Here is a 26,835-nt window from a genome sequence, read left to right on the forward strand (position 1 = left end):
CAGGGTCAAAGGAGGGCATCCGCACGCTGCATACCGGAATCTGATAATAACGCCGCGCTGTCTGCTGGGGTTTGTAGTCCCTGCCAGGGCAAGGCTCGCCAGATTACGGTTGCTACACTCAGCCACAACATTCACAAGTAAACTGCAGCATTCGTTGGTACATCACAAAATTCCAATGCAGGAAAAAGTTACAAACTGACATCCTCATAGTCTAGCACGTGTACACGTCGGCGTAGGTTCTACTGTTCGGAGACGGAAGCGCGTGCGCAATGCTTACGCTCTGCGTGCTGCCGATGCCCCGCCTCCGGAAGAAGCGACCGGCGAGGCGGCCTAGGGACGGCCTGCGCAGGCGCAGTGTCCCCGGGCCAAAATGGCTGCGCGGTGTTCCCCACGCTGGTTGAGGGTGGCGGTGGGGACCCCCCGGCTGCCGGCTGCAGCGGGGAGACGGGTCCCGCAGCCCCAGGGGGGCGTAGTGGCAGCACCCCTGTGTCGCAAGCTGTGTGTCTCTGCCTTCGGGCTTTCCTTGGGCGCTCACGGCCCCCGGGCGCTGCTGACATTGAGACCGGGTGTCCGCCTCACAGGTGAGGGAGGCTTCCAGCTCTGGAGTAGCGGCTTCTGGGATTAGAAAGGGCGACTCGCCTCCATCTGACGACCAGGGTAGTGGGATGGAGATGTCTTCCGACCTGAGAGAGGAATTTCTGGGGACACAGGCAAGCAGGAGACAGGCCAAGGTGCTGGCTACCCAGAAGCCGTCGAGGGGAAAGAGCTGCGTGGAGCCGGAGGTGTTGAAATGCTCCGAATGCCATGAACCTTCACCTCTGTCAACAGTCCACCTCTCTGTTCAGGCTGCTGCTCCCTTATCATAGTCCTTCCCTTTTTCTTCGCGTTCTTGCTTGTAGTGGAAGATGTAACTACCATTTAGTGAATGCTAGGTACCCAGAAATCTAGGTAGATGCAGGTGCTTGTCCTCATTAAGGTTAGAAAGTGTGATGAATTGCCATTTCATAGCTTTCATCCTCGGCATCACGCGGTGTAAATGGAAGGGCATTTATCAATCTTTTAGAATCCTGAAGTCAGTAAATGTAATAATGAAGTCTAACATTTATTAAACACTGTGTAGGAAGTATGATTTCACTCCTTGAAGAATATTCCAATGTGACAGGCATTGTTACCACTCAGTCTTATGGAGAAACAGGTTTAATGTTAAAAAACTTGGAAAAAGTCACAAAGCTAAAAATCGGTAGTCTTCTGGAAGAGGAGTGCTCTTACCTGCTGAGCCATCTCTCCAGCCCTATGTATTTATTACTTCTATATGAAAACATTACTGAAGAACTGTTTTCCTCAAGACAACCCATAGGCTATAGTGGGCATATTTCATCTCAAGTGACTGACTATATATGTGGATGTGGCACCCTGTAGTGGCATGGCATCTACCTCCCTTACAGCTGGAGGTAATACCAAATTAGTGTGCATTAAAGCCTTGAAGTGTTTTAGCCGTGATTCTTTCTTTCTCTTTAAAAAAATATTTTTTTAAATTATTTTGAGTTAGGTATATGTGTGTCTGTGTGTGGGTATGTACTGCGGCATCTGATTCCCCTTGGAGTTATGAGCAGTTATGAGCTGCTATACTTAGGGCCTAGGAACTGAACTTGTGTCCTCTACAAGAGCAAGCAGTATGTGTTTTTTAAGTGCTGAGCCATCTTCCAGCCATCATGATATTTCCTTCTACTGTGTTATACCACCTCATATTCAGTGGGAATGAGGGAAGCAAGCCCTGAACTTTATTTTGGGTGGTTCTAGGGATCAAGCAGAGGGCCTCATGCATGCCTTAGAGTGTTTTTAAAATTATGTGTCCTTGTGTGAGAGAGACATGGAGGCATACATACACAGGCACTAAGTATTCCTGTTTTAAAAAAAGATTTATTTATTCATTTTATGTGAGTACACTGTAGCTATCTTCAGACACACCAGAAGAGGGCATCAGATCCCATTACAGATGGTTGCGAGCCACCATGTGGTTGCTGGGATTTGAATTCAGGACCTCTGGAAGAGCAGTCAGTGCTCTTACCTGCTGAGCCATCTCTCCAGCCCTATGTATTTATTACTTCTATATGAAAACATTACTGAAGAACTGCAGTTGGCTTTCCTCAAGTCAACCCATAGGCTATAGTGGGCATATTTCATCTCGAGTGACTGACTATATATGTGGATGTGGCACCCTGTAGTGGCATATCCTGATACCACATCTAAGGTCATCAGTTTGGCCCCAAACTTTAGTCTGTGATCATTCCTCGTCTGATTTATGAAATCAGGTGGCATAAAAATGTTTCAAGCAGAGGGGATAGAGAAATGGCTCAGCTGTTTGGAACGCTGATTGCTTTCCCGGAGGAGCCAGGTTCAATTTCAATTCCCAGCACCCATATGGTAGCTCTCAGCAGACTGTGGCTCTAGTTCCAGGGGATCTGACATCCCTTCACTGACATACATTCAGTCAAAATACCAAAGCATATGAAATAAAAATAAATCATTAAAAAAGAAATCTCCCAACCAGAAATCAGCATCTGGCTACTAAATCAGGCATTCTTGGAACATCATGAAGACTAATCCTATTCTGGGTAAAAAAAAGCAAGACATTTACTGGACATACTTTGAAGAGAGAAAATAAATACAGATATTTCCTAATAGTTGCTAATCAAGTTGTTGCCTTTAGAATAGAAAAAAGCATCCACCTTGTAATAGTTACCTGTCATTATTCACGGTTTCCTTGAGCTCTCTGCTTTTGTTGTAGAAGCTGGTACAGCTGACAAACTTTTGCCACTAATAGACTCATCCTCCTGACAATGGAAAGAATGGGGTATAGGAATACAGCCAGGCAGGTATCAAGTAAAGAGGCCGGATACAGGATCACCAAGAATCCAGGTCTAATGCCTTCTCCAGTGTGACTGAAGAAACACTAATAATCTCATCCTTCCCCCCCCTTTTTTTTTTTTTTTTTTTTTGTTTCTCATATTCTGATTATTCCTGCTCTTCTTTTTTTCTTTATATGCTCAACTTCTCTGGCTGATTCTTTGTTTTTGTTCTTAGTTTGGAAATGGTGTTATATGTTCCAGGCTGGCCTAGAACTTCCTGTGTAGCTAGAATGGACCTTGAACTTTTGATCATCTGCTTCCTTCTCCCCATGTTAGGATTATGGGCACGTGCTCACCGTGCACCATTATGCTGGGTTTATTCAGTTCAGGGAATCAAACTCAGGGCCTTATGCATACCTGGTAAGCAGTGTACCTACTGAACTACGCCCCTAAGCTTTGTCCACATTTGAAGAACATTGAGTCTGGCTTCTAGTGTACTCGAAGGGAATAGGCCCTGTAGCTGGGGCTTGTTTGCTCTTTCACAGGTATTTCGTAGCTGGTCATTTATTTATAATTTCTTATTGTTGGATAAATTCCCAGACTAACTTACTTTCTTGTTTCATTTCCAGGACCAGAAAGTTTCCCTTTTGTTTGTACCGCCTCCTTCCACACAAGTGCTTCTTTGGCCAAAGATGATTATTACCAGATACTGGGAGTACCCCGAAATGCCAGCCAGAAAGACATCAAGAAAGCCTATTACCAGGTCTGTGTTGGTCTCAGGTTTACTGACAAGACTGTAGAAAGGTTGCTGATCACTCTGTGTGTATTTGTATGTATTTGTTTTAGTTTTTAAAATTGTGCATCTGTGTGTGGGGATATGCACATGCACATGAATGTTGATGTTCACAGATTGCAGGGGTATTGGATCTCCTTGGGACTATAGTTATAGGCAGCTGTGAACCATCTGACATGGCTGAGAATTGAGTTAAGGTCTTTTGGAAAAGGGGTACATGTTCTTAGCCACTGAGCCATCTCTTCAACCCATATTGGTGTTGATGTTGTCTGGTCCTTATTGCCTTGGTGTATAGCCTGCTGAGGCAGGTCATAAGCAGCTGATCCTATGGAATGACTTGGGAAAGATGGAGTTTGGGATGCATTTGGTGTGCAATGACTGTGATATCAGTTAATGTTGTTCTAAGAAAGAAGAGAAGGGCTGGGTAACATGGCCCAGTGGGTAAAGGCATTTGACACCAAGCTTAGTGACCTGTGTTCAATTCCTCCAAAACCATTTAAAATCAAGTGAGGACTGAAGAACTGATTCCACACATAACACCATGCTGTCCACACAGTTATGACATAAGTAAATAAAACATCATTACTCTTTTTTTTTTGTTTGTTTGTTTTTTTTGTTTGTTTTTTGTTTTTCGAGACAGGGTTTCTCTGTATAGCCCTGGCTGTCCTGGAACTCACTCTGTAGACCAGGCTGGCCTCGAACTCAGAAATCCGCCTGCCTCTGCCTCCCCAGTGCTGGGATTAAAGGCGTGCGGCACCACCGCCCGTCCTACTCTTTCTTTTTTTAAAGCAATATTTCTTTATTATTATTTTATGTATAGGAATATACTGTAGCTGTCTTCAGACACACCAGAAGAGGGCATCAGATCCCATTACAGATGGTTGTGAGCCACCATCTGTTGCTGGGAATTGAACTCAGGACCTCTGGAAGAGCAGACAGTGCTCTTAACCGCTGAGCCATCTCTCCAGCCCCTCATTACTCTTTTTTTTTTTTTTTTTTTTTTTTTTGGTTTTTCGAGACAGGGTTTCTCTGAATAGCCTTGGCTGTCCTGGAACTCACTCGGTAGACCAGGCTGGCCTCGAACTCCCAAGTGCTGGGATTAAAGGCGTGCGCCACCACCGCCCGGCCTCATTACTCTTTCTTAACGCATTTATTTTTTTATAGCAGTAACTGTCATACGCTTATTACATAATTCCTCAAGAACTTGCAGCAGGCAGGCCAGGTGGTGGTGTGCATGCCTTTTTATCCCAGGACTGGGAGATAGAGGCAAGCAAAGCTCTGTGAGTTTAAGGCCAGCTTATCTCAAACCAAAACCAAAAAGTCAGGCAGTGGTGGCACCTGCCTTTAATCCCAGCACTCAGGAGGAAAAGTCGGGGATCTCTTGAGTTTAAGGCCAGTCTGGTCTACAGAGCTCATTTCAGGACAGCCAGGGCTATATAAACCTTGACTTGTAAAACCAAACCAACCAACCAAAATTGTACATGTTATTTACTTCCTCAGTGTGCTAGGATGCTGTTTTACTCCTTGCTTTCACGTGCCTGTATGATGAAGGGCTAGTCAAGTATTTACCAATTGCTTTTTAACATTTATTTATTTTTCATTTGTGTGCGTGAGTTGTCTCATATGTATGTGTGCTGCATACATTCTTAGTGTCTTCAGAGATCAGAAGAGGACATCAGATCCCCAGGAACTGGAGTTTTAGAGTTGAGAGCTATCATGTAGGAGCTAGGAACTGAATCCAGGTCCTCTGCAAGAGTAGTTAATGCTTTTTTTTTTTTCTCTCTCTCTCTCTCTCCTCGAGACAGGGTTTCTCTGTGTAGCCCTGGCTGTCCTGGAACTCACTTTGTAGACCAGGCTGGCCTCAAACTCAGAAATCTGCCTGCCTCTGCCTCCCAAGTGCTGGGATTAAAGGTGTGTGCCACCATTGCCTGGCCATTAATGCTTTTTCTTAAAGATTTATTATGTATAGAGTGTTCTGCCTGCATGTGTACATACTCTCCAGAAGATGGCACCAGATCTCATTATAGATGGTTATGAGTCACCCTGTGGTTTCTGAGAATTGAACTCAGGACTCTGGGAGAGCAAAGTCATCTCTCCAGCCCCTAAGACATCTGTGAAGGAATAATTTATTTTCAAATTTTAAATCTTGCTTTAAAAATTTGTTGCTGACTGAAGAGAGACAAATGTTATGAAGAGGCATAATTGTGGCAAGTATTTGAGTTCTGTTTTAGTAACTATCCATATCTATAGTAATTTACTTTTTTCCCCCTTAGCTTGCCAAGAAATATCATCCAGACACAAATAAGGATGATCCCAAAGCCAAGGAGAAGTTTTCCCAGCTGGCAGAAGCTTATGAGGTAATGTGACATGGGTGGGTGTATTCAGTGGCCATTCAGCTCTGTCTGTGCACACATCAGAGTCTATACTGCACAGGGCAGCTTGGCACACCATACAGTCCAGAGTGGTGGTATAACCCTGCTAGTTCTGCTAACTTAGACTCTAAATGAAGAAAAAAGGCTGTTGAGATGATTCAGTGGATATTTCTGTGCTGCCAAGCCTGATGACGAGTTCAGTCCCCAGGGCCCACATAGAGGACAGGGCCATAGATTGTCCTCTCACTCCTACTGAGTTCCATAGCGTTAGAACACTCACATATGTATACAAAAGAAATAGGTGTAATTTTTAAAACAGAAAAGAGTCTTGAAGTTGTGGCATATATATAATTTAGCAGTGGTGATACTGAAGGCAGGAGGATTTCTGTAAGTTTAAGGCTAAGCAGGGCTATATAGTCTGCCTTAATACAAAACAAAACAAGAACAAGGTTCATCTCATTAATAAAGATCCTCAGGTAATTCATATTGATAGCCGATCTTGGGAAATCCCAGTTAGACTGGTCAAATCAGTCCTTATTTGATGAATTAAGTTAGCAATTGTAAAAGCAGACCATAAAACACACAGGATAAAACCAAATATCTGTGAAAGAACTATTGACCAGTTACAGAATTATTGGAGAGTGACCATTTGTCTTAGCTAGTGTTTTTTGTTTTGTTTTTTTGTTTTTTTGTTTTTGATTTATTTACTTTATGAGTACACTATCTTCAGACACACCAGAAGAGGGCATTAGATCCCATTACAGATGGTTGCGAGCCACCATGTGGCTGCTGGGAATTAAACTCAGGACCTCTGGAAGAGCAGTCAGTGCTCTTAACCAGTGAGCCGTCTCCACAGCCCCTTAGGGTTTATTGCTGTGAAGAGAGACTGTGGCTACATTAAGTCTTTTTTCATGGTGCTGGAAGAGTAGCTGAGGGTTCTGCATCTGGATTAGTAGACAGAAAGAAGACAAACCAACACTGGGGCTGGCTTCTGAAACCCCAAAACTCACCCTCTGTGACACACTTCCTCCAACAAGCCCACACCTCCCAATAGTGTCACTCCCTATGGGTCCATGGGGGCCATTTTCATTCAAATTACCATGGCATTCTTCTTGGACTTGACTGCCCCTAATGTCAGGGTTTATATTAAGGGACTAGATAGCAACATGTGAAGAGTCACAGTTCGGTAAGTATGAAGGTCTTGTCACCTGTCACCCACAGCTCATCTGGGCTAGAGCTTTCTAGAGAAGTAGAACTAACAGGATGTAGGCAATCATAAGAGATTTATTAAACCGGCTCATAAGGTCAGCTGCGGAGGGACTGGAGAGATGGCTCATTAGTTACAAGCATTCTAGAGGACCAGGTTCAATTCCCAGCATGCCCTAGATACTCACAACCATCTATAACTCCAGTTTCAAGGGATCCAGTGCCCTCTTCTGGCTTTTTCTTTTCTCTCTGAGACAGGGATTCTCTGTGTGTCTCTGGTGTCCTGGAACTTGCTCTGTAGGCCAGGCTGGCCTCGAACTCACAGAGATCCACCAGTCCTTGCCTCTCAGTGCTGGAATTAATAGCATGCACCACCACACCTGAGCCTATTCTGGCTTCTGAGAATATCAGGTACACAAGTGGTATACAGACATAAATGCAAGAAAAATACCCATACATATAAAATTAGTTCTGTTTTCTTAAGACAGGGTATCTGTATACTCCTGGATGGCTGGAACTCATAGAGATTTACTTGCCTCTGCCTCCCAAGTGCTAGGATTAAAAATATGGACCACCATGCCAGGCTCATAAAAACTGTTTGTAAAAGAGATGCGCTACTGAAGAGCCCGTGTGGTGCCTGTAACATTGGAGCTGTAGTAGCCGAGGAACTCGCAGCTGCTCAGTCTGAAGCTAGAAGCCTCTCAGTGGGAGGCAGTGACAGTGGCCCAGTCTGCAGCTACAGGCCTGTGGACCCCGGAGAGTGGCTGGTGTGACTGCATTTGAAAGCTGAAGAAAGGGCCTGGAGAGGCAGCTCAGTGGTTAAGAACACTGGCTGGGCTGCTCTTCCAGAAGACCTGGATTCAATTTCCAGTACCCTTTGGAAGCTCACAACCATCTGTAAGTCATATGCCACCACTGCCCAGCACTTGACCAATTTTCTAAGAATGCCTCAAACCAATGAAGTTGATGGAATTAACCATCATACCATGAAAAATGTGTTTAATGGCTAATTCTTATATTTTGTTTTTTTGAGACAAGGTTTCTCTGTGTAGTTCTGCCTGTCCTGGAACTTGCTCTGTAGGCCAGGCTGGCCTCGAACTCCGAGGTCTGCCTGCCTCTGCCTCCTGAGTGCTGGGGCTAAAGGTGTGCACCAGTATCGCCCAGCTATTTTACATTCAAAAATATTTCTGTTTTTACGTTACTGAGAACTGAACCCAAGGCTGTACACATGCTTAACAAATGCTCTCCTACTGAGCTCTGATGTGATTTTGGTTTCTGGTTGAAACAGGGTGTCACTGTGCAGTGCAGGCTGTCTTCAAACTCATCTTCCTGCCTTCTCACTGGTGGGATTGATTACAGGCATTTCACCACCATACTCGACTTTTGTAGAATGTTTTGCACTTAGTAAATGCGACAGACTTACTTGTCATGAGCTGTTGTCTGTGTCCCTGAACCTTAGAAGACTCAGAACTGCCTGATTGCTGTGTCATTTTTCATCAAAGGTGTTGAGTGATGAAGTGAAGAGGAAGCAGTATGACGCTTACGGCTCTGCTGGCTTTGACCCTGGGGCCAGCAGCTCTGGGCAGGGCTACTGGAGAGGAGGTCCCTCTGTTGACCCCGAGGAGCTGTTCAGGAAGATCTTTGGGGAGTTCTCATCTTCTCCTTTTGGTGATTTCCAAAATGTGTTTGATCAGCCTCAGGAAGTAAGTTTCTTATTCTTCTTTATTTTTGTATTTTTGAGAAAGAGTCTTATATTCTAGCCTTGGCTGTTTGGGAACTCACTATGCAGACCAGGTTGACCTTGAACTCACAGAGCTCTGTCTGCCTCTGCCTCCCAAGTGCCAGGATTAAGGACCTGTGCCATCATGCCCAGTGTTCTTTATTTTAAAGGATCAACTTTTAGGTTTAAGTGCAACACAGGGGTTTGTTTTTTCTTTTTTAGTTTCTGTTTCTCAGAAAGGCAATGGAATGATTCAAAGTCAGCCATTTGGCAGAAAGTTAGGAGCACGTGAAAAATCCTTTAGGTAGTAATGACTACGCACATTGTGATGTCATTATTAATAGCTGCTTAATCAGGCAGCACTGAAGGCCTTAGAAACCATAGTAGACTGATTCATCTAGAGCAGAAGTTCTCAACCTATGGATTGTGACCTCTGTGGGGCTCGAATATGAGATATTCTGCATACCAGCTATTGACATTAAATTACTAGCTATGAAGTAGCAACGATATAATTTTCTGATTGGAGGTCACCACAACATGAGGAACTGTATTAAAGGGTCACAGCATTAGGAAGGTTGAGAACCACTGCTCTAAATTGTGCCCTGTCACTCTGTAAGAGCTCAGACTAGCAGGAAGATCCTGCTGACTCTTCCATTGTTTTGTCTTACTGAGACATGTCAGAGTTGAGAAAGGAAGAGAAATGATACGTGATCTCAGTTACATGTACAGATCGTTCAAGCTTTTTGTAAGTACTGTTGTAGTTTGCTGTCTTTCACTGTAAGGCAGTACCTGACAACCTCAAAGGTGGGAAGCAGGGCTGGAGAGATGTCTGTGCAGTTAAGAGGACCCAAGTTCAGTTCTCAGCACCCTCGTGATGGTGAACAACTGTTCAGTTCCAGGGGACCTGACTCCCACCTCTCTCCTCCTTGGGCACTAGGCACACATGTAGTGCTTATTCATGCAGGCAAAAGATAAAAGAGGACACATCTCCAGTGACATCAAACCTCTCACCTGACTCCACCTCTTCAAGGTTCACTACCTCCCGTTAGCACTAAGTTAACTGGAAACCAAGTTTTGGGCCTTTGGGAGATATTCTAGATTTAGGCCAAAGAAAGTGCTACATACAGACATTATTCATGTCTTCAGTTGAGTAAATTTTTACTTAAAACATTTTAGAATCTGCATTTTAATCTGTATTTTACATTTATAGATCAATTAAGTAAGTATTACCCATTCTTCCCTGCAAAAGTGTACGTGTACATGTGTTTGGTATGTCAGAAGTAACTACAGCTGCTGGCCAGTACCCTCCTGACCTGAAACAGAGCATCTCTGTAGTCTGTAAAACTAAGTGGCAGACCATGCCTCACTCTTTCAGTACATCATGGAATTGACGTTCAATCAAGCTGCCAAGGGCGTCAACAAAGAGTTCACTGTGAACATCATGGATACCTGTGAGCGATGTGACGGCAAGGGGAATGAGCCTGGAACCAAAGTGCAGAATTGCCACTACTGTGGCGGCTCGGGCATGGTAAGGATGGATGCTTTGGAGCCCCACCCCTACTCCTCCTGGGGATGATCCCTCTGTTACCCACCTTCCCATGCTGCTCCAACGCTTTCTTTTCTGTTCTGGGAGATACTTTATTTAGATAGTCCTGGGGCTTGGGCTGGGTCCCATATCACTACACCAGGCTGCTCTCAGACTAACTATGTGGGTGAGGTTGATCTTGAACATGTAATCCCCCTTCCTCTATCTTCCAAGTGTTATTATTCCACCCTGGTTCTTCTAGGAAGTGGAGATTAGAGGAAGGACAGGGTCTCTCTCTTTCTCTCTACTTCAGGCAGACCTTGAATTTATAGCAAGTCTCTAGTCTCAGACTCTTAAATGCTGGAATTATAAACATATGTCATCATGCCTGGTTATAATTCTTAAGTCTTTTTTACTATTACTTTTTTTATTTATTGTATGTGCATGTGCCCACATGTGGCATTCAAAGGACAATTTGTGGGAGTCTGTTCTCTTTTATTATATGAGACCCAGGAAATGAACTCAAGTCATTATGCTTGGTGACAAGTGCCTTTACCTGCTGGTCATCTTGTCATCTATTTTATATATTTATCTTTTATTCATTGAGACGGGGTCTTAATGTATAGTTCTGGCTGCTCAGAAGTCTGCTGTGTAGACCAGATTGGCTTCAAATTTAGAATTGTTCTTCTGTACCATGTGCAGTATTTCATATTTAGAGTTCTTGTATAGGGAAGTTTCTAATTGGTGAACATGTTCTTAGCATGCTCAAAGCTCTGAATTCATATTTTGTTTTCTTTGAGATAGGCTTTAACTCTAATCTAGGCTGGCTTGGAACTCAATATATACCTTTGAGCATGAGGCAGGCTTCATTTTTCAGTTTCATTAGTATTATCCAAACAAGTGTGAGCCATCATGCCTAGCCTCGAAGTCAGTCCTTAGCGTTTACATATACGCACGTGAGCGCACAAGCACACACACACACACACACACACACACACACACACACACACGGGGGTGGGGATCAGAGAAAGTCATTCACAACATACATACATGCATGCATATATATGTGTGTGTATGTATACATATAGATGTGTGTATGTGTGAGTATGTGTTCATTTAAAATGTTTGACTGAGTCTTGGTGCATGTCTTTAATCCCAGCATTTATGAAGGCAGGTGGATCTCTATGGTCTATAAAGCAGGATCCAGGAGGAGTGGAGGTGGGGGCGGGGAATTGACTTCTCTGCTGGGTGTGGTTGTAGGTACTTGTACTCCCAGCACTCAGTAGGTAGAGTCAGAAACATCGGAAGGTCAAGTTTATTCTTCACTACATAGCAAGTTTGAGTTCAGCTTTGGCTACATGAGGTATCTTTTTTTTTCTCCACCAGAAAAAGAAGTTCAGATTAGCATTGTGAGGCCCTGTCCCAGTTTTCTGAGGCAGTGTGTTCTAGAGCAGCATATAAACAGAGAAAGTCAGTCCATCCATGCTCCCTCCCTTTCTTCATACCCTTGTTTCTCTCACTGAAGATTTAAGATTTCTATTCTTTGAAATTTTTGTTTATGTATATAATATATTTATATTGTTATTCACCCCCCTCATGGGAGTAGGGTGTGGGCAGTCTCATGAAACCCAGGCTAGCCTTGATCGAACTCCTGATCTGTCTCTACCTCCCATATTTTGGGATAATAGACCTGTGCTATAAACTCCTAATGAAACAGTTTTTGATAAAACAATGTACCTGTATTCTTAGCGTTTTTCTCGTCTTCAGGAAACTATCAATACAGGTCCTTTTGTGATGCGTTCCACATGTCGGAGATGTGGTGGTCGGGGCTCCATCATCACAAATCCCTGTGTGGTCTGCAGAGGAGCAGGACAAGCCAAGCAGAAGAAGCGAGTGACAATCCCTGTGCCTGCAGGTGGGCCAGCACTGTGTACCTGTTGTCTGCATGATTGTACAGCTAGACATAAGGTCCTGGATGCCCTGGCTGAAGGAAGAACTAGATTCTTACAGTTCTCCTTTGTACCAGTCATCTTTACAATGTGCCCACTTTGTTCTCATCTTGGGATGCTGTAGCTCCTGTCCCAATCTTCTGTCCTCTATCTCTTCTGTCTTCACACAGTGAGGACCAACATGAACAGGAAACAAACTATTACATGCTGATACCTGTTAATCCCAGTACTCAGGAGGCTAAGTCAGGGGAGCTCAGAGTGAGCCCTCATCTCCAGAACCAAAGCAGAAACCTGGGCAAGTGGGTTCTCCTGGATAGAAATTGCTGTGGGAGATTCCTACCATAACTGCTATTTGGAACTTTTGTTCTAGGTGTTGAAGATGGTCAGACTGTAAGGATGCCTGTGGGAAAACGAGAAATTTTTGTCACATTCAGGGTAGGTGCCTGCCTGTCAGCTTATGTTGGGTCTTACTGTCTTGGAGTGGGTGCAGCTGCGGTTGTTCATTGTGGTAAGGGAGACAGTTCATGGGCACAGTGTTGCTGCTCCCAGTTAAAGAAAGGCTGCTTGGGCTGACTTTTCATTTGTTTTCATGTCTATGTGCAGAGAATGATGCTTTCTTACAACACTGACAAGTTAGACACAGAGGCAGTGGTACACATGTCTTTAATCCTAGCACTCCCAGAGGCAGAGACTGCTGGATCTCTGTGAATTTGAGACCAGCCTGGTCTACACCGAGAGTTCCAGGACAGCCAAGGCTATATACCAAGAAACTCCATCTTGGAAAAAGCAAAAACAAAAACAAAAAACCAAAAAAAAAAAAAAAAAAAAAAAAAAATCCCAGGAAAAAAAAAGAGAAAGAAACATAGAACACAAATCCCAGAACATCTGATGTGTTGTTGTTTCTGTATAAATTGTTGATTAGAGAGCAAATGTTTTTTAATTTTTTTGGTACTTTGAAACCTGGTTTCTCTGTGTAGCTCTGGCTGTCCTGGAACTTATTCTGTAGACCAGGCAGACTGGACTTGAACTCAGAGATCTACCTATTTCTGCCTCCTGAGTGCTGGGATTAAAGGCATGTGCCACCATGCCCAGCCTGAGAGAGCAAAGTGATATAGTCTTATTTGTTTGTTTATTTAGCAATGCCAGAAATTGAACACATGGCTTCCTGCATGCTAACAAACTACTCACACCCTTAGCCCCCAAATGGTTTTCTTGGGTAATGTAAAGACACACTTAGGTATGTATCTGAGAAAAACCCATGTAAACATAGCATGTGTTGGGTCAAGGAGTGTATGTAACAGTCCTTTTACAATAGCGAGACACTGGTGCCAGACCTTGAGTTTGTCAAATAGAATGGTCATCATCATCTGCTGTGTAGCAGAATATGTCAGTCTGTCCATAGGAAAGAACCACAGGTGAGCATGAGGCCCTTAATCGCTAACCTCAGGGGAAGGATGGCAGATTGTTACAGACCATAGAGTACAAGAGACTGTCTACGTAGACTTGTCAAGGGCATGAGATCATGTGTTTAGCAATGTAGAAGGATACAACAAAGGAAAAGGCATGCTTGTGGGGTTGATAAATGCCAAATTCAGGGTCGTAATTAACTGAAAAGCATAAAGTTATAACTTTTCTTTCCCCCTTTTTGAGCCGGGGTCGTCCCGTGTTGCTCAGGTTGGCCTAAAACTCATAATTGTCCTGCCTTAGCCTCCAGAATAGTTGTATTACAGGTGAGTACCACCTAGTCTAGTATGTTTGTAATGTTTAATTCTGTGAGCTTGGTTGTGGGTATCCTGTTTGCTGTATTTACTTTGCCTTTTTCTGTATGCGAAATATTTTATTATTGGGATCAAGTACTAGGTATAGTAAGTGGCACATGCCTACAATCCTAGCACATGGGACATGGAGGCAGAGGGATCCTGAGTTCAGAACGAGCCTGAGCTGTACAATAAAACCTTGTCTTTGGAAACCAGACTGAAATTAAAAACAAGAAATAGGAGTCAGGATGTAGGTAAAGTTCCTTGAGTGACTGGCCATGGATGGTAGAGGTAGAGGCTGGGGAACCAGAAGTTCAAGATCATCCTCAGCCCCACAGAGAATTTGAAGCTAGCCCCCAGTAATAGTAGAAAAGCTGGCTATAGTGGCACTTGCCTGTACACCCAAAGCTGAAGCAGTAGGTTTACGTAAGTCTGAATTTGGAGTCTACCTGGACAACATAGTGAGATCTTTTCTGTAGCCAAAGATAGCACAGTACATAAAAGTAGTGTGAGAGGTGGATCTTCTAGCTGGAGAATTGAAAGATGAAGGGATGTGCTGGGCTGTAGCTTAGTGATGGTGTGCCTAATATGTGCAAAGCCCTGTGTTCTGTCCTCAGTACTGCAAAATAAATAAATAAAATTTAAAACCCACATAAAGGCAGAAACCTGGAAAGCAGTTTGTAAGGATTTGGTAGAGGATTTGGTTGTTCTTTCCATCTGATAATAGAGGAAAGAAAGAAGTAGTCAAGGGCAGAGGGCATCTTTGCGATGTGAAAAACAGTATTTGTAAGTCAAATAAGTTCCTGACCTATTTGTCCTGAAGGCAGCTTGTATTAAGTGAGTATCTGCAAGCCATGTGTAACACGGGTCCGTGCGTACAGAGGACAGAGGGTGATGTGCCTCCTTTCTCATTTCTCTTCCCTTATTTTTTGAGATAGTTTCTTGTTGAACCTGGAGCTCACTGACTAAGGTTTCTGGGCAGTGAGCTCAGAGATTCACTTACACACAGACACACACAGACACAGATACACACACACACACACACACAGACACACACACACACACTCTTCCCAGCAGTGTACTGGGCAGTGAGCTCAGAGATTCACTTACACACACACACACACACACACACACACACTCTTCCCAGCAGTGTACTGGGCAGTGAGCTCAGAGATTCACTTACACACACACAGACACACACACACACACTCTTCCCAGCAGTGTACTGGGCAGTGAGCTCAGAGATTCACTTACACACACACACACACACACACACACTCTTCCCAGCAGTGTACTGGGCAGTGAGCTCAGAGATTCACTTACACACACACACACACACACACACACACTCTTCCCAGCAGTGTACTGGACAGTGAGCTCAGAGATTCACTTACACACACACACACACACACACACACACACACACTCTTCCCAGCAGTGTACTGGGCAGTGAGCTCAGAGATTCACTTACACACACACACACACACACACACACACACACACTCTTCCCAGCAGTGTACTGGGCAGTGAGCTCAGAGATTCACTTACACACACACACAGACACACACACACACACTCTTCCCAGCAGTGTACTGGGCAGTGAGCTCAGAGATTCACTTACACACACACACACACACACACACACACACACTCTTTCCAGCAGTGTACTACTATGCCTGCCCGGTGTTCACATGAGTGTTGTGGATCCTCATCCTGTGTGGCAGAAACTTCCACATCCCCTGTAAATCACTTTCATCTTTGTAGATGTATTGGTCTGTGTTTGCTCATCTTTCTAATTAGGTAAGATTAGGGGAAACATTTAAGAGCCAAATTGTATTCTTACTTTTTTTTGTAATTGAAAGTAGTGATAGAGGCCGAAGAAGTCCAGATGTTGCTCTGCTGTGCAGCGTGTGTGGAGGCTGTGTCCCTCCAGAGCCTTGGGGCGCTGTCTCCATGGATGGGAAGTGTAGGTCTTGCTGTGCTATTTAAGTGCAAAGGGGGTTAAAGTGTGTCAGGTCTGACAAGACACACGGCTACTGTCCAGCCTCAGGCAGCACTTCCACCGTGCTTATACTTGTCTTCTCTCTGGCATTAGGTGCAGAAAAGCCCTGTGTTCCGGAGGGACGGTGCAGACATCCACTCCGACCTCTTTATTTCAATAGCTCAAGCTATTCTTGGGGGCACGGCCAAAGCCCAGGGCCTGTATGAGACAATCAATGTGACGGTAAGAGGGCATGAGGACAGCTGTCTCTGCTGCCCTGGCAGCTTGTGGATGTATTTTCTTTCCCTCCCTTTCTCCTTCCCTCCCTCCCTCCCTCCTTCCTTCCCTCCTTTCCTTTTTTTATTCTTTTTTTCTTTCTTTCTTTTTCTTTTCTTCTTTTTTTTTTTTTTTTTTGAAACTGATGGTTATTATGTACCCGCAGTTGATCTTGAACTTGAAATCTAGTTTCCTCAGCCTTCCCTGTGTCAGGATTGCATGCATGTGCCACCGTGCCCAGTTAATTTTTTTTAAATGGGAAATAGCTGGGGTGGTTTAAACCTGAGTCAGGAACTCTGAGAGTAGAAGAGGCACTGGAGCCTGTGACACTAGGAGCTTCAGGCTGTTCCTTGAGGAGTAATTACAACGCCATGCCTTTCTGCTCACTGGTCTGTGCCTCCTCTTCTGCTGGTCAGGGTCCCAGGGACTAACGCACAATGACGCTCTGTAACAGGTGCTCTTTCATGTTCCCACCCAGGGATGGCTAGAAGAGCAGGTGCTCTGGGGCTGTGTCTTACTCTGTTGACCACCTCTAGTCTGGGGGGTTTGTGTTTGTTTGTTTGGGTTTTGTTGTTGTTTTTGAGACAGGTTTTTTTTCTGTGTAGACCAGGCTAGCCTGGAAGTCAAATTGGTGCCTCTGCCTCCCAAGTGCTAGGAATAAAGATGTGTGCTACCACCTTCTGGCAACCATCTCTAGTTTTAGTTGCAGCTGTAGTAGACAGCTTCCTGTACCCACTCTTATACCACTGCGTTTGTCTCAGGGCCTTTTCCAGCCTCTGGGTACACTTTGGGTATACCTTAGGCCATGGCAGTGGTCGCTGGAGGCATACACTCCCATCTCTCCTAGAGACCACCTGGAATCTCTGCTTCTCCAGGGTCCTTGCTGTCCAGCCTTGAGAGTAATGGAGCAAGCTTGGTCTCACACCTGCTCTCAACATGTTTCTCCTAAATCCTTTGCCTCACCTCTCACAGCTGTCCCACATCTGTCTGGCTAGTTCGTTCTGCACACCTGGTGGAAGTCTTTTTTTTTTAAGACACCTCTCAGGATTATCTCTGTATAGTGAGAGGTTTTATTTTTGGATAGTGGAGACCAGGAAACATCAGCACATTTCTTTCTTAACAGATCCCTGCTGGGATTCAGACAGACCAGAAGATTCGCTTGACTGGGAAAGGCATCCCCCGGATTAATAGCTATGGCTACGGTGACCACTATATTCACATCAAGATCAGAGTTCCAAAGTAAGTATTCACTAAGACTGTGGCCAAAACTGCCAGACCCCATACATAGAGTTCCAGCAAACAGGTATCCTTTGAGACTTTTAGCTGCCAGGCCCAGCACTCAGTAGGTCAGCTGCCCTTTGAGCTCTTGGCTTGGGCAAGTTTTTCTTCCTTAGAATCAGTTTTGTCTGACCTGATTCCCATCTGAGCATTGGCTATAGTAGATAGGCCTCATTGAGTTGTGGAAGTATAAAATGAGTGGCCCAGGAGATGCTGAGCTCCTGATGTGTTCTGTGCAGAACGCTGTGGTACCCAGCATGTGCTGTGCCCTTCTCCCCTCCCAGGGAGCTGCTTTCAGCTCTTGTCCTTTTGTGAGATTAGCTTCTCACCTGTTGCCTCACAAACACACATAACATGTGCACCCCAACCCTGTAAGTATCTGGTCTGGCAGTGATGATAGTTGAAACAACTCAGGGTTTCAGAGAGAAGCTGAAAGGACCAGTATTAGCACAAGATACCCCAAGACCAGGTTCTCAGCACAAAGGACATTTGTCCCAGAGAGACAGAGGGCAGGGAATAAGAGACAAAGATAGGAGATAGAGTACTTGAGAGAGAGGGAAGGGAACGAGGGTGAGGGGCATGGATGGAGGCAGACATGGCCATAGGCAAATGGCGGTCTGTAAAGGGAAAGAGGAGCCCCCGTGTTGGGATGAGGTCTTTAACTTTGATTGAGCATGTTAATTAGGGAGCCAAAAGGGGAGTTTTGATTGCTGGACTCCAATACTTTGATAGTTGGACCTTGGTGGTTAGCATCAGGAGGAGGAAGTGGCCAAATAAGGGAATAGGCCTTGATGGCTGGCTTTAGGAATGTGATCTAACAGTTTAGCAAGGCAGAGGGAATAGGGGAAGGGCGAGGCCTGCCAGAGCCACATTTGCTATGCTTAGGTTGGCTAAAGCCCCTTCTGAAACTTTGACTTGGCCCTCAGTTCCCCAGTTCCTGGTTCAGTGTGTGCCTCTGCCTGAGTCAGACATGTATGTACATTATGTACTTTCAAGAGCTGCCTGGAAGAGAAGTGCTTGGCCACTAACTGTTGTTGGTCCATAGGAGGCTAAGCAGTAGGCAGCAGAACCTGATCCTGAGCTATGCTGAGGATGAGACTGACGTGGAGGGGACGGTGAACGGAGTCACCCACACAAGCACTGGTAAGGGGCCTGAGAGTGCCTGGTGGTATGAGGGGTCTCAGTCTCTGGAGGTTGACAGACATTTCAGAACTTGAGTTTTCATAGGCCCCCAGAAGTCACTGGAAGAGGGGACTCGTGGGTATACAGCCATATCCCATGGATGCTTCTCCTTTTCACTACATGCATGTACTTAGGAAAGCACAGGACCACTTACTGCCCAGCAGCTCTGTGCCTCAAAGCTGTTTTCCTGAGTTCTAGCCTTGGTTCTGCCACTTGCCCTGTGACTTGGGCAATTCCCTCCAAGAATTCTTTGTAAGAATTTAAGGGGGAGATGAATTGAACAGATCTTAGCCTTCCTGACTGTAGATACTTTACTAGGATTCCAAAGTAAACAATGGTAACAACAGTGTAAAACTGTAAAAATACTATCTCCCACTTCAATGAACAGATTTGCTATCTAGACTCAGATGTCATGTTCTGTGACACAAGTGGTTGATGTCTGGACTGGAGCTTTCCTGTGCCCCTGAGGCTGTATCTCAGGTGAGGCTTCTGTTGATTGGGACGGGTCAGGACAGGTCAGGACAGATCAGAACAGGCTGTGCCCAGCTGCACATGTTTCTACCTCATTGCATCATTTTGTTTTTCTGGGAACCTGGATGGAGTTCTCAGATCCAGAGTGGCCTTAGATTAGTGTATGGTGATTCTCTCAGAAGGAAAAGAGAGTAGTGGAAGTGGAGGTCCCAGCAGCCTTTCCTGGAAGTTTCACTGAGCTCCTGCTAAGAACGAGAGCCCTGCCTATAGCTTGACCAAACACTAAATGGCATTTATTTTAGTGTTTCGATGCATAATACATATACTTTTCTCTCTGTTTTTCAATCATGTTCATTTGTCTGTGGTGGTCTTGCTGGCCTGTAACATGAGATCCTACTGCTTAGGCTTCTGAGAGCTAGGGTCAAGGCTTGTTCCACCATACCAGTTCTAGTGTTCTCTTAAACTAACGAGGAAGTGGGACAAGTTATCCCATAGAACTCCCATTGTGTGCCTATAACTTGACAACAAGTCCCCAGGGTTTCATAATATAGAGATTTGCTCTGTACACAACTGTTTTCCTCTCCTGCCAGGGAGCTCATGTTCGGCAGGACTGGGATCAGGTGGGATGGAGCGGCTCACCATGTTGGAATGCCTATACTGTTCCTTCCTATTAACCTCCATTGTCATTGTTCTCAAAACTGCATCTCTTTGGGAATTTGACTCCCAGATTTGATTTTGTAAAACAGCTCAGTTGAGAAAGTGCTAGCCTAGAACCCCTGAGGTCTCAACAACAACAACAACAACAACAACAACAACAACAACAAAAAGCCAATGGGCTTTTTGATAATCTTGCAAAGATGGGTTGTGGAGAGGGTCACGAGGCTCTCCCTTCCCTCCCTCCAGCACCTTCTGCTATCTGTGTGTAATTCTACTCCATCGCATGTGTTCTCTGGAAGGTTAACTGACAGGGGACTCCACAATGCAGTCTCCTTAGGTTGTCATCCATGTGTAGGACTTTTTGCCAATGAGAATATTTGGGCATCACCAATGTTCCTGTGAGTAACCCGTCATCCATGTCTGCAAGTAAACCCAAAAAACACATTGGTCCCCTCGAGCTAGAAACGGTCGGAACTGCTTCCGTCTGTTGTGGCTCTGTGAGGCGGCTCAGAGAGAGACCGCTGCCCTTGCAGAGGACCTGGATTTGGTTTCTAGGTCTTGGAGGCTTAGAAGCATTACTAACTTCAGTCCCAGGGAATTCAGTGACTTGTTATGGTCTTCTTCATGGGCACCAGGCAAGCACATGGTGCACATATGTGCATGCAGACAAAATAGTTATACACATAAAAAAATAATAATCTTTAAGAAAAAAAATGTAGCTGGATGGTGCTGGTGCACACCTTTAATCCTAGCACTCAGGAGGCAGAGGCAGGTGGATGTGTGAGTTCAAGGCCAGCCTGGTCTATAGGGCTAGTTTCAGGAGGGCTACTCACACAAAAAAAAGAAACTAAAAAAAAAAAAAGGAGAATGAAAAATGCTTTAAAAAATTTGGGTGATCAGCAAAGCTGCTGGGGATACACCTGAGCTCTGGGCTTCACATAGAGCCCAGAGCTGGGCCCTGCACAACACTGCCAGAGTCCAGAGGCCTCAGTTGCTTCCACTCTGAGCATTTCCCTTTGTAAAGGTTCAAGTAACATAAAGGACTCTCAACACAACACACCTATAAGCCATGGGCTCGCTTTCCCTCCTGAGTCCTCTAAGATAAAATACATCTCATTTCTTTGGTAAATGATGACAAATGTGACTTGTTAACACTGTAAGTCACCACTGGTGGCACTTGTAATCTATGCCAGGTTCCACGCCACTGCCTTTACCACTTGATCTCACCGAATTGCATAGAAGCCCTATGTATTTTTTGTTTGTTTGTTTGTTTTTCTGTTTTTTGAGAGAGGGTCTTCTGTAGCCCAGGCCTGCCTGGAACTCACTGTGTAGTGGAGGATAACTTTGAAGTCTTGATTCTTCTGCTTCTCTCTCAAGAGGCCTGTGTATTATACACATCACTGGCATTGTGAGAAGAGACAAGATGAGGCGCACAGCAGAGGGTCCGCGGTGAGAGCAGCTCACCCGTAGGTTATCTTGGACATGTTAATATATACAGCATAGGCAGTGTGCAGTGTGGCCGTGGGGTTAGAAATTGGGTCTTTTCTTGAGGTTCATTGCTTACATTGTAGCCAATAGTCTGGTGGTTAAGAGTCTGGGCTGGGGTTGAGCTATGTTCTACCTTTCTCTAGTGGGCTCTGGGACTCTAGGTGGACCTGACAGCATCACTTCTGTGTCCATGAGCTGAAGGGCTACTGCATAGGCTGTGTGGCTTGGCCTCGAGGCCTCTGGCATTTAGTGTTGCCGTGCTGTCATTGGTCAGATTATAGATAGTCCCCGCCCCCCCTTTTTTTCTTGTTTGCCTTCTATGGGCTTGTGACTCCAAAAAAAGTTGTGATGTCCTGAGGCTCTGAGTGTCCCATTTGCTACAGTCTAACACCTGATGTACCCCTTGCCAGCCTGAGAGTGGTCCTTATGTTCCTGGAGTGGCCCTTGGCTACTCCTTGAGTGTCAGCCTTTGAGCAGCTAGGTGGGTAGGCGGGGCTGGCATTTGTTGCATGGAGGTGTGTGCTCTTGACCTCGGTTCTTTCTGTTGTTTGTGCCCAGGTGGTAGAACCATGGATAGCTCCGCAGGAAGCAAGGATAGGCGAGAGGCTGGGGAGGACAATGAGGGATTCCTTTCCAAACTTAAGAAAATGTTTACTTCCTGATACCCCTGCTGAGGTAGGAAAACTTGTGAGCTTTCTTCCGTGTTAACCTCTGAACTAATGTCTCTTCTGGTCACTTTAACCAACATCGGATCCCACCTCACCCTACCCTACCCCAGGAGGTGGGAGAGATGCCAACCAAAGATGTAGCAAATGTGGCATCCTTTCAGTCCTTGGGGCAGAGCATGTGCTCAGCCAGCACAGGGTTGAGCAGGCTACAGTGGCCAGCCTCTTCATTTGAATTCAATTTAGATTCCTTCCGAGAGGTTAGATTAGGGACTGCTTCACAGCCCTCATTGTCATTCCCAAGGGCTCTCTGTCCCTCTGTGGTGCGACCAGCTTGCCCACAGTCCAGAGGGCAAATTGTGGCGGAGCCAAGCCTAGAACTCAGTTCTCCTCCACCTCCCACCTGCTTTTCAGCACACTGTTCTGCCCGGCAGCATGGTGCTGCACACATTTGGGCCACTGAGGAGTGATGTGTGTTTTCTGTGCCTGGAGACACACCGTTATGTTCACCCCAGGTCCTGGGGCTCTTGATCCTCAAAGCACAGCTATTCTCCAGGGATCAGCAGAGCCTCTCCCACAGGGATGTGTTCCGAGATGTGGAATGTAACAGTTTGTCTCCTTGGCTCAGGAAAACGGTCAACTGGAAACTAGATGGAGCAGCAGTCCCTCTCCGTGGCCAAGGCATCAGACACGGAGGATCCCAGAATGGCAGCCCGAGCCCCTGCTTACAGATCCCTCTGAACCGCCTAGCAACAGCAAGACTATGTGATGACACTTCTCTGCATAAAAGGTTATGGTGCCCTAGGCAGTGACATAGGCCTCAGGCTGGACACCGAGACAGGTGGGAATAGCCTGTCCACTGGTAGGGGACTTGCTTCTTCTGGTTCAGGCAGGGAAAACACTTGGACTCTTCTTGCAGCACTAAAAATAACCCGGCATCACATGTAGTAGAGAGCTGAAGGAATTAAAGACCCGTGCTTACAGCTTAAATGAAGCTTTAAGCTGCACAGTGTTGTGAAGTGATTAATTTTCCTCTCAACAAACCTCATGGAAGTTCTGGAATATGTCCGTCCTGACAAGGATCTTGTCTAGGACCAGGACAGCACATCCCAACAGCGCCATCTTCCTGTACAGAGTGAGGTGTTTGTCACTCCCTTTGGAGATATTTTTTTTTTTTTTTTTTTTTGAAGGCAGTGAGTAGCTAGTGGGATCTAGGCCTGGGAGGCACACATGTGGGACACCTGGCAACAGCAAGTTGCACCTCACCTCGGACGGCAGCTCGCCTGCGGTGGACTCGGGGTGCTCTAGTCGTGTGTAGGTGTTTCCTGCCCTGTGGACCAAAGCGACCATGGTCATGTGGGACAGCCTTCAGCCTCTGGAGACCCACAGCTTTGCCAGCCAGGGCTTGGTTCTCTGTTTCTACTGCTGACATTTGGTTTCCAGTGTATTTAAATTACTCAGTGTAAGGTTCATTGTCTTTTCCTGTGTAAATGTTAAATGACAGTATCATCGGTGAAGGCCCTACACAGTGCACAGAGCAACTCCTTTCCAGCCTCTGCTGGTAGCACGTTGCAGTTTCTATGTGTTAAAGGTCCTCTGGGGCTAGTGTGAGACAGGCTAATGAAGAACACTTTTTCTGTAGTTTCTTTCTTTTCATTTATAATTTACAAAAGTAAAGCATTTATTAGTGTCTGATTTAAGAATGTAAAGTGATTCTGTATCAATGTAAATAAGATGATCTACAAAAGATATTTAAAACCAAAATTGTGGTCATTTCTTCTTTGAGAGTTCCTATTAGCTTCTGTAGGCTGCCCAGCAGGGGCAGCAGGAGTCAGCTGGGGCATCATTGCCCAGAGCAGGCCCTTTGTTTCCTGAGATAGAGTTCCTGGGTGAGCTTGAACCCACTGATGGGCAAGCCCTGCTGAGATGTGCTCCCTGTGCCCCGTTGACTGTTCTGTTTTGCCTCAGTGTCTCTCAATCTTTGTTTTGCTATGTAGTCCAGGCTGGAACTCTTGATCCCTCTGTCTTCACCCCCAAGTACTAGGAACACAGATGTAAGCTACCATGTCTCTAAAAATATTCTTTGTAAACAGTTCTTGTAAAGGTAGTAGCTGGAAATGAACCCAAGACCTCAGGCTTGCTAGGCAAGTGTTCTGCCCCTGAGCTGTATTCCCTCCTTGACCTTTCTCTATATTCCATTTAAAAAACAATTTGTGTGGGTGTGGTCTACACACATCTGTGCATCATTTGTATGTAGTACACACAGAGACCAGAGGTGTTATCTGGAACTGAATTTACAAAGGTTTGTTAGCTACCACGTGGGTGCTAACAACCAAGCCAGGTCCTCTGCAAGAGCAGCACAGTGTTCATAACTGCAGAGCCGTCTCACCAGTCCCTGTATTAACAACACCATTAATCCCAGCACTTGGGAGGCAGAGACAGGCAGATTTCTGAGTTCCAGGACAGCCAGGGCTACACAGAGAAACCCTGTCTCGAAAAACAAAAAAACAAAAAACAAAACAAAAAGAAAGTACATGTGGCTTTGCTTACTGTACTTTTAACAAGCCCAGTCTCCCAGCAGAACCTTAATGGCTTTTGAGATGAGCAGAGAGATAGGGCATGATTCATTGGGCTAGGCGGGGAAGAGACTGGGGGAAGCTGATGAGTAAAAATGACTCAGGAGTAACATTCTATTACCTCGAATACTTACCAACATTTCTTTTCAATAAAATGTCACATGCTGGTGAGGAGCTGGCAGGTGGTGGGTGTTCACTCTGGACCTTGATTTTGGCAGACTTTTTCCAGGTTTAGATGATGCTGGCATTAAGACAACCTGTTGTGTCTTCCTGACCCAGTGGGTTCAGAAGTCCTCACCTGTTACTGTATTTTCCCTCTACTCTTCTGGGACAGCTCCTGCCCACCCACAGATTTCAGCATCATTATTACCTTCTGAGGCCAGTCCTGTCCTCAAAAATTGGTCTTCTCCCTAAACTTCAAAGATTTTCTTTTCTTTTGTGCTGGGGATGAAACCTAGGGTCTTGTGCATTCATAGTCTACATCTTAATTTCACACACAGCCCTGACCCCTGTCTTACTAGTCACCTGCTATTTCTATCTGTTCTTTGCACCTTGAGGTCTTTAATCCATCTATCTACCTATCTATCTGTCTGTCTGTCTGTCTGTCTGTCTATCGATTTATCGATTCATCAATCTATCGATATGGCTTTCCTACTAAATAACTTCCTCAGCTAGGCGGTAGAGGAGCACACCTTTAGTCCCAGCCCTGTGGAGGCAGAGGCAGGCAGTTCTCTTGAGTTCAAGGCCATCTTGGTCTACAGGGCAAGTTCCAGGGCAGCCAGTGCTACACAGCAAAAAAGGAAAAAAGTTTCCTCAAGGCAGACAGCATAACTTCTGTATGTTTATCCCATATTTTAGGGTATGGCCCAGTAAATTATGCCTCAGTCAAGAGTCCACGGCAGATGAACCTGTTGGAACCACTGTTCCTTTCCCTGATAGAGGCATCTGATGTCAGGAATGGACAGCAAAAAGATAGTGTGCTAGTGGTTAGAAAAACCCGGGGGCTGGAGAGATGGCTCAGCGGTTAAGAGCACTGACTGAGTGGAGTTCAATTCCCAGCAACCGCATGGTGACTCACAACCATCTGTAATGGGATCTGATTGCCTCTTCTGATGTGTCTGAAGACAGTGTACTCATATACATAAAATAAATAAATCTTAAAAAAAAAAACCATACACCAGTGAAAATTCACACAGGTGTGTGTCATGAAATCTCAGCAAGTGACTTGGATTTTCTGGGCTTTTGTTACTACTCCCTCTGAAAGGCTTTGAGCTAAGCTGACCTATCATGCAAGTCTTAGCCCCAGGCAACATTACCTCAAGTCCACTCACTGGTCCATGGCTCTGCTCTTCCGTTTGTTTCTTTTGAAGGGGTGTGTTGTATGCTTGTGTACATTTGTCTGTGGGTGCACATGTGTGCAGGTGAACATGCATGGCCACAAATTGGTGTTAGATGTCTTTATTACTACTCTTCACCCCATTTCTCGAGACAGGTCTCAGAACCTGCAGCTCACTGATTCAAGCAAGACTAGCTGGCCAGTGAGCTCCAGAGAGCTTCCTGTTTTCACTTGTCCATCCTGGGACCATATGCCCACATCTGCCCTTTAAAGTGGATACCAGGGATCTGAACTCACGGCTTCATGCTTGCTCAGTAAGCACATCACTGACTTAGTCATCTCCCTAGCCCCATTTAAAAACAAACAAACAAACAAACAAACAATTTTTAAGGTTATTCCTGGCTTGGCAACACCTGTCTAGAGTTCTGGTAAAGAACAGGAAAAGGACAAGAGTCCTGGTCTCCTCTTATATTATCAGTTGTAGTATGGATATTTTAATGAATCCTGGCACAGCGTTCCTTTCCACCTTTGACCGTTTACATTCCCAGATGAAAGACACACACAGCCTTATATTTTAATATGCCTTAGGCAGCACAGTAGCTGGGCCTAACCTCCCTGCTGTTAGCATCCACCTCCCATCCAGAACTTACTACTTACTATAATTTCTGTGTTCCATCTTGGCTGCTCTTGACCCAACTGAGCAGCCCTCTGGGCCACACTCCCTTGGCCCTTTTACATGACAACTCTGGTGTCT

General features: G+C 45.3%; 1 protein-coding gene across 2 annotated transcripts; it reads left to right on the forward strand.

Annotated features, from left to right (window-relative positions):
• Window positions 1-190: 190 nt before the first annotated feature.
• Dnaja3 (DnaJ heat shock protein family (Hsp40) member A3) lies at window positions 191-25,961 on the forward strand. 2 transcript variants are annotated; one of them, XM_034505393.2, is made up of 12 exons: window positions 191-581; window positions 3,479-3,612; window positions 5,916-5,999; window positions 8,723-8,923; window positions 10,316-10,468; window positions 12,233-12,380; window positions 12,785-12,849; window positions 16,267-16,395; window positions 17,552-17,667; window positions 18,752-18,849; window positions 22,063-22,179; window positions 22,798-25,961. In XM_034505393.2, exons 1-11 carry the CDS (start codon window positions 371-373, stop codon window positions 22,164-22,166), a joined length of 1,443 nt encoding a protein of 480 aa, XP_034361284.1. In that variant the 5' UTR covers window positions 191-370; the 3' UTR covers window positions 22,167-22,179; window positions 22,798-25,961. The 2 variants fall into 2 exon arrangements, with proteins under 2 accessions (XP_034361284.1, XP_034361285.1); XM_034505394.2 differs by lacking the exon at window positions 22,063-22,179 and having other exon boundaries at window positions 196-581.
• Window positions 25,962-26,835: the final 874 nt, after the last annotated feature.

This window comes from Arvicanthis niloticus, chromosome 6 (assembly GCF_011762505.2).
Source record: "Arvicanthis niloticus isolate mArvNil1 chromosome 6, mArvNil1.pat.X, whole genome shotgun sequence".
NCBI lineage: Eukaryota > Metazoa > Chordata > Mammalia > Rodentia > Muridae > Arvicanthis > Arvicanthis niloticus.

Coding starts and splice junctions, on each gene's coding strand:
- Dnaja3 (XM_034505393.2), top strand. CDS start 371: ATGGCTGCGCGGTGTTCCCCACGCTGGTTGAGGGTGGCGGTGGGGACC. Junction 582..3,478: donor ACCGGGTGTCCGCCTCACAG/GTGAGGGAGGCT, acceptor TTTCATTTCCAG/GACCAGAAAGTTTCCCTTTT. Junction 12,381..12,784: donor GACAATCCCTGTGCCTGCAG/GTGGGCCAGCAC, acceptor CTTTTGTTCTAG/GTGTTGAAGATGGTCAGACT.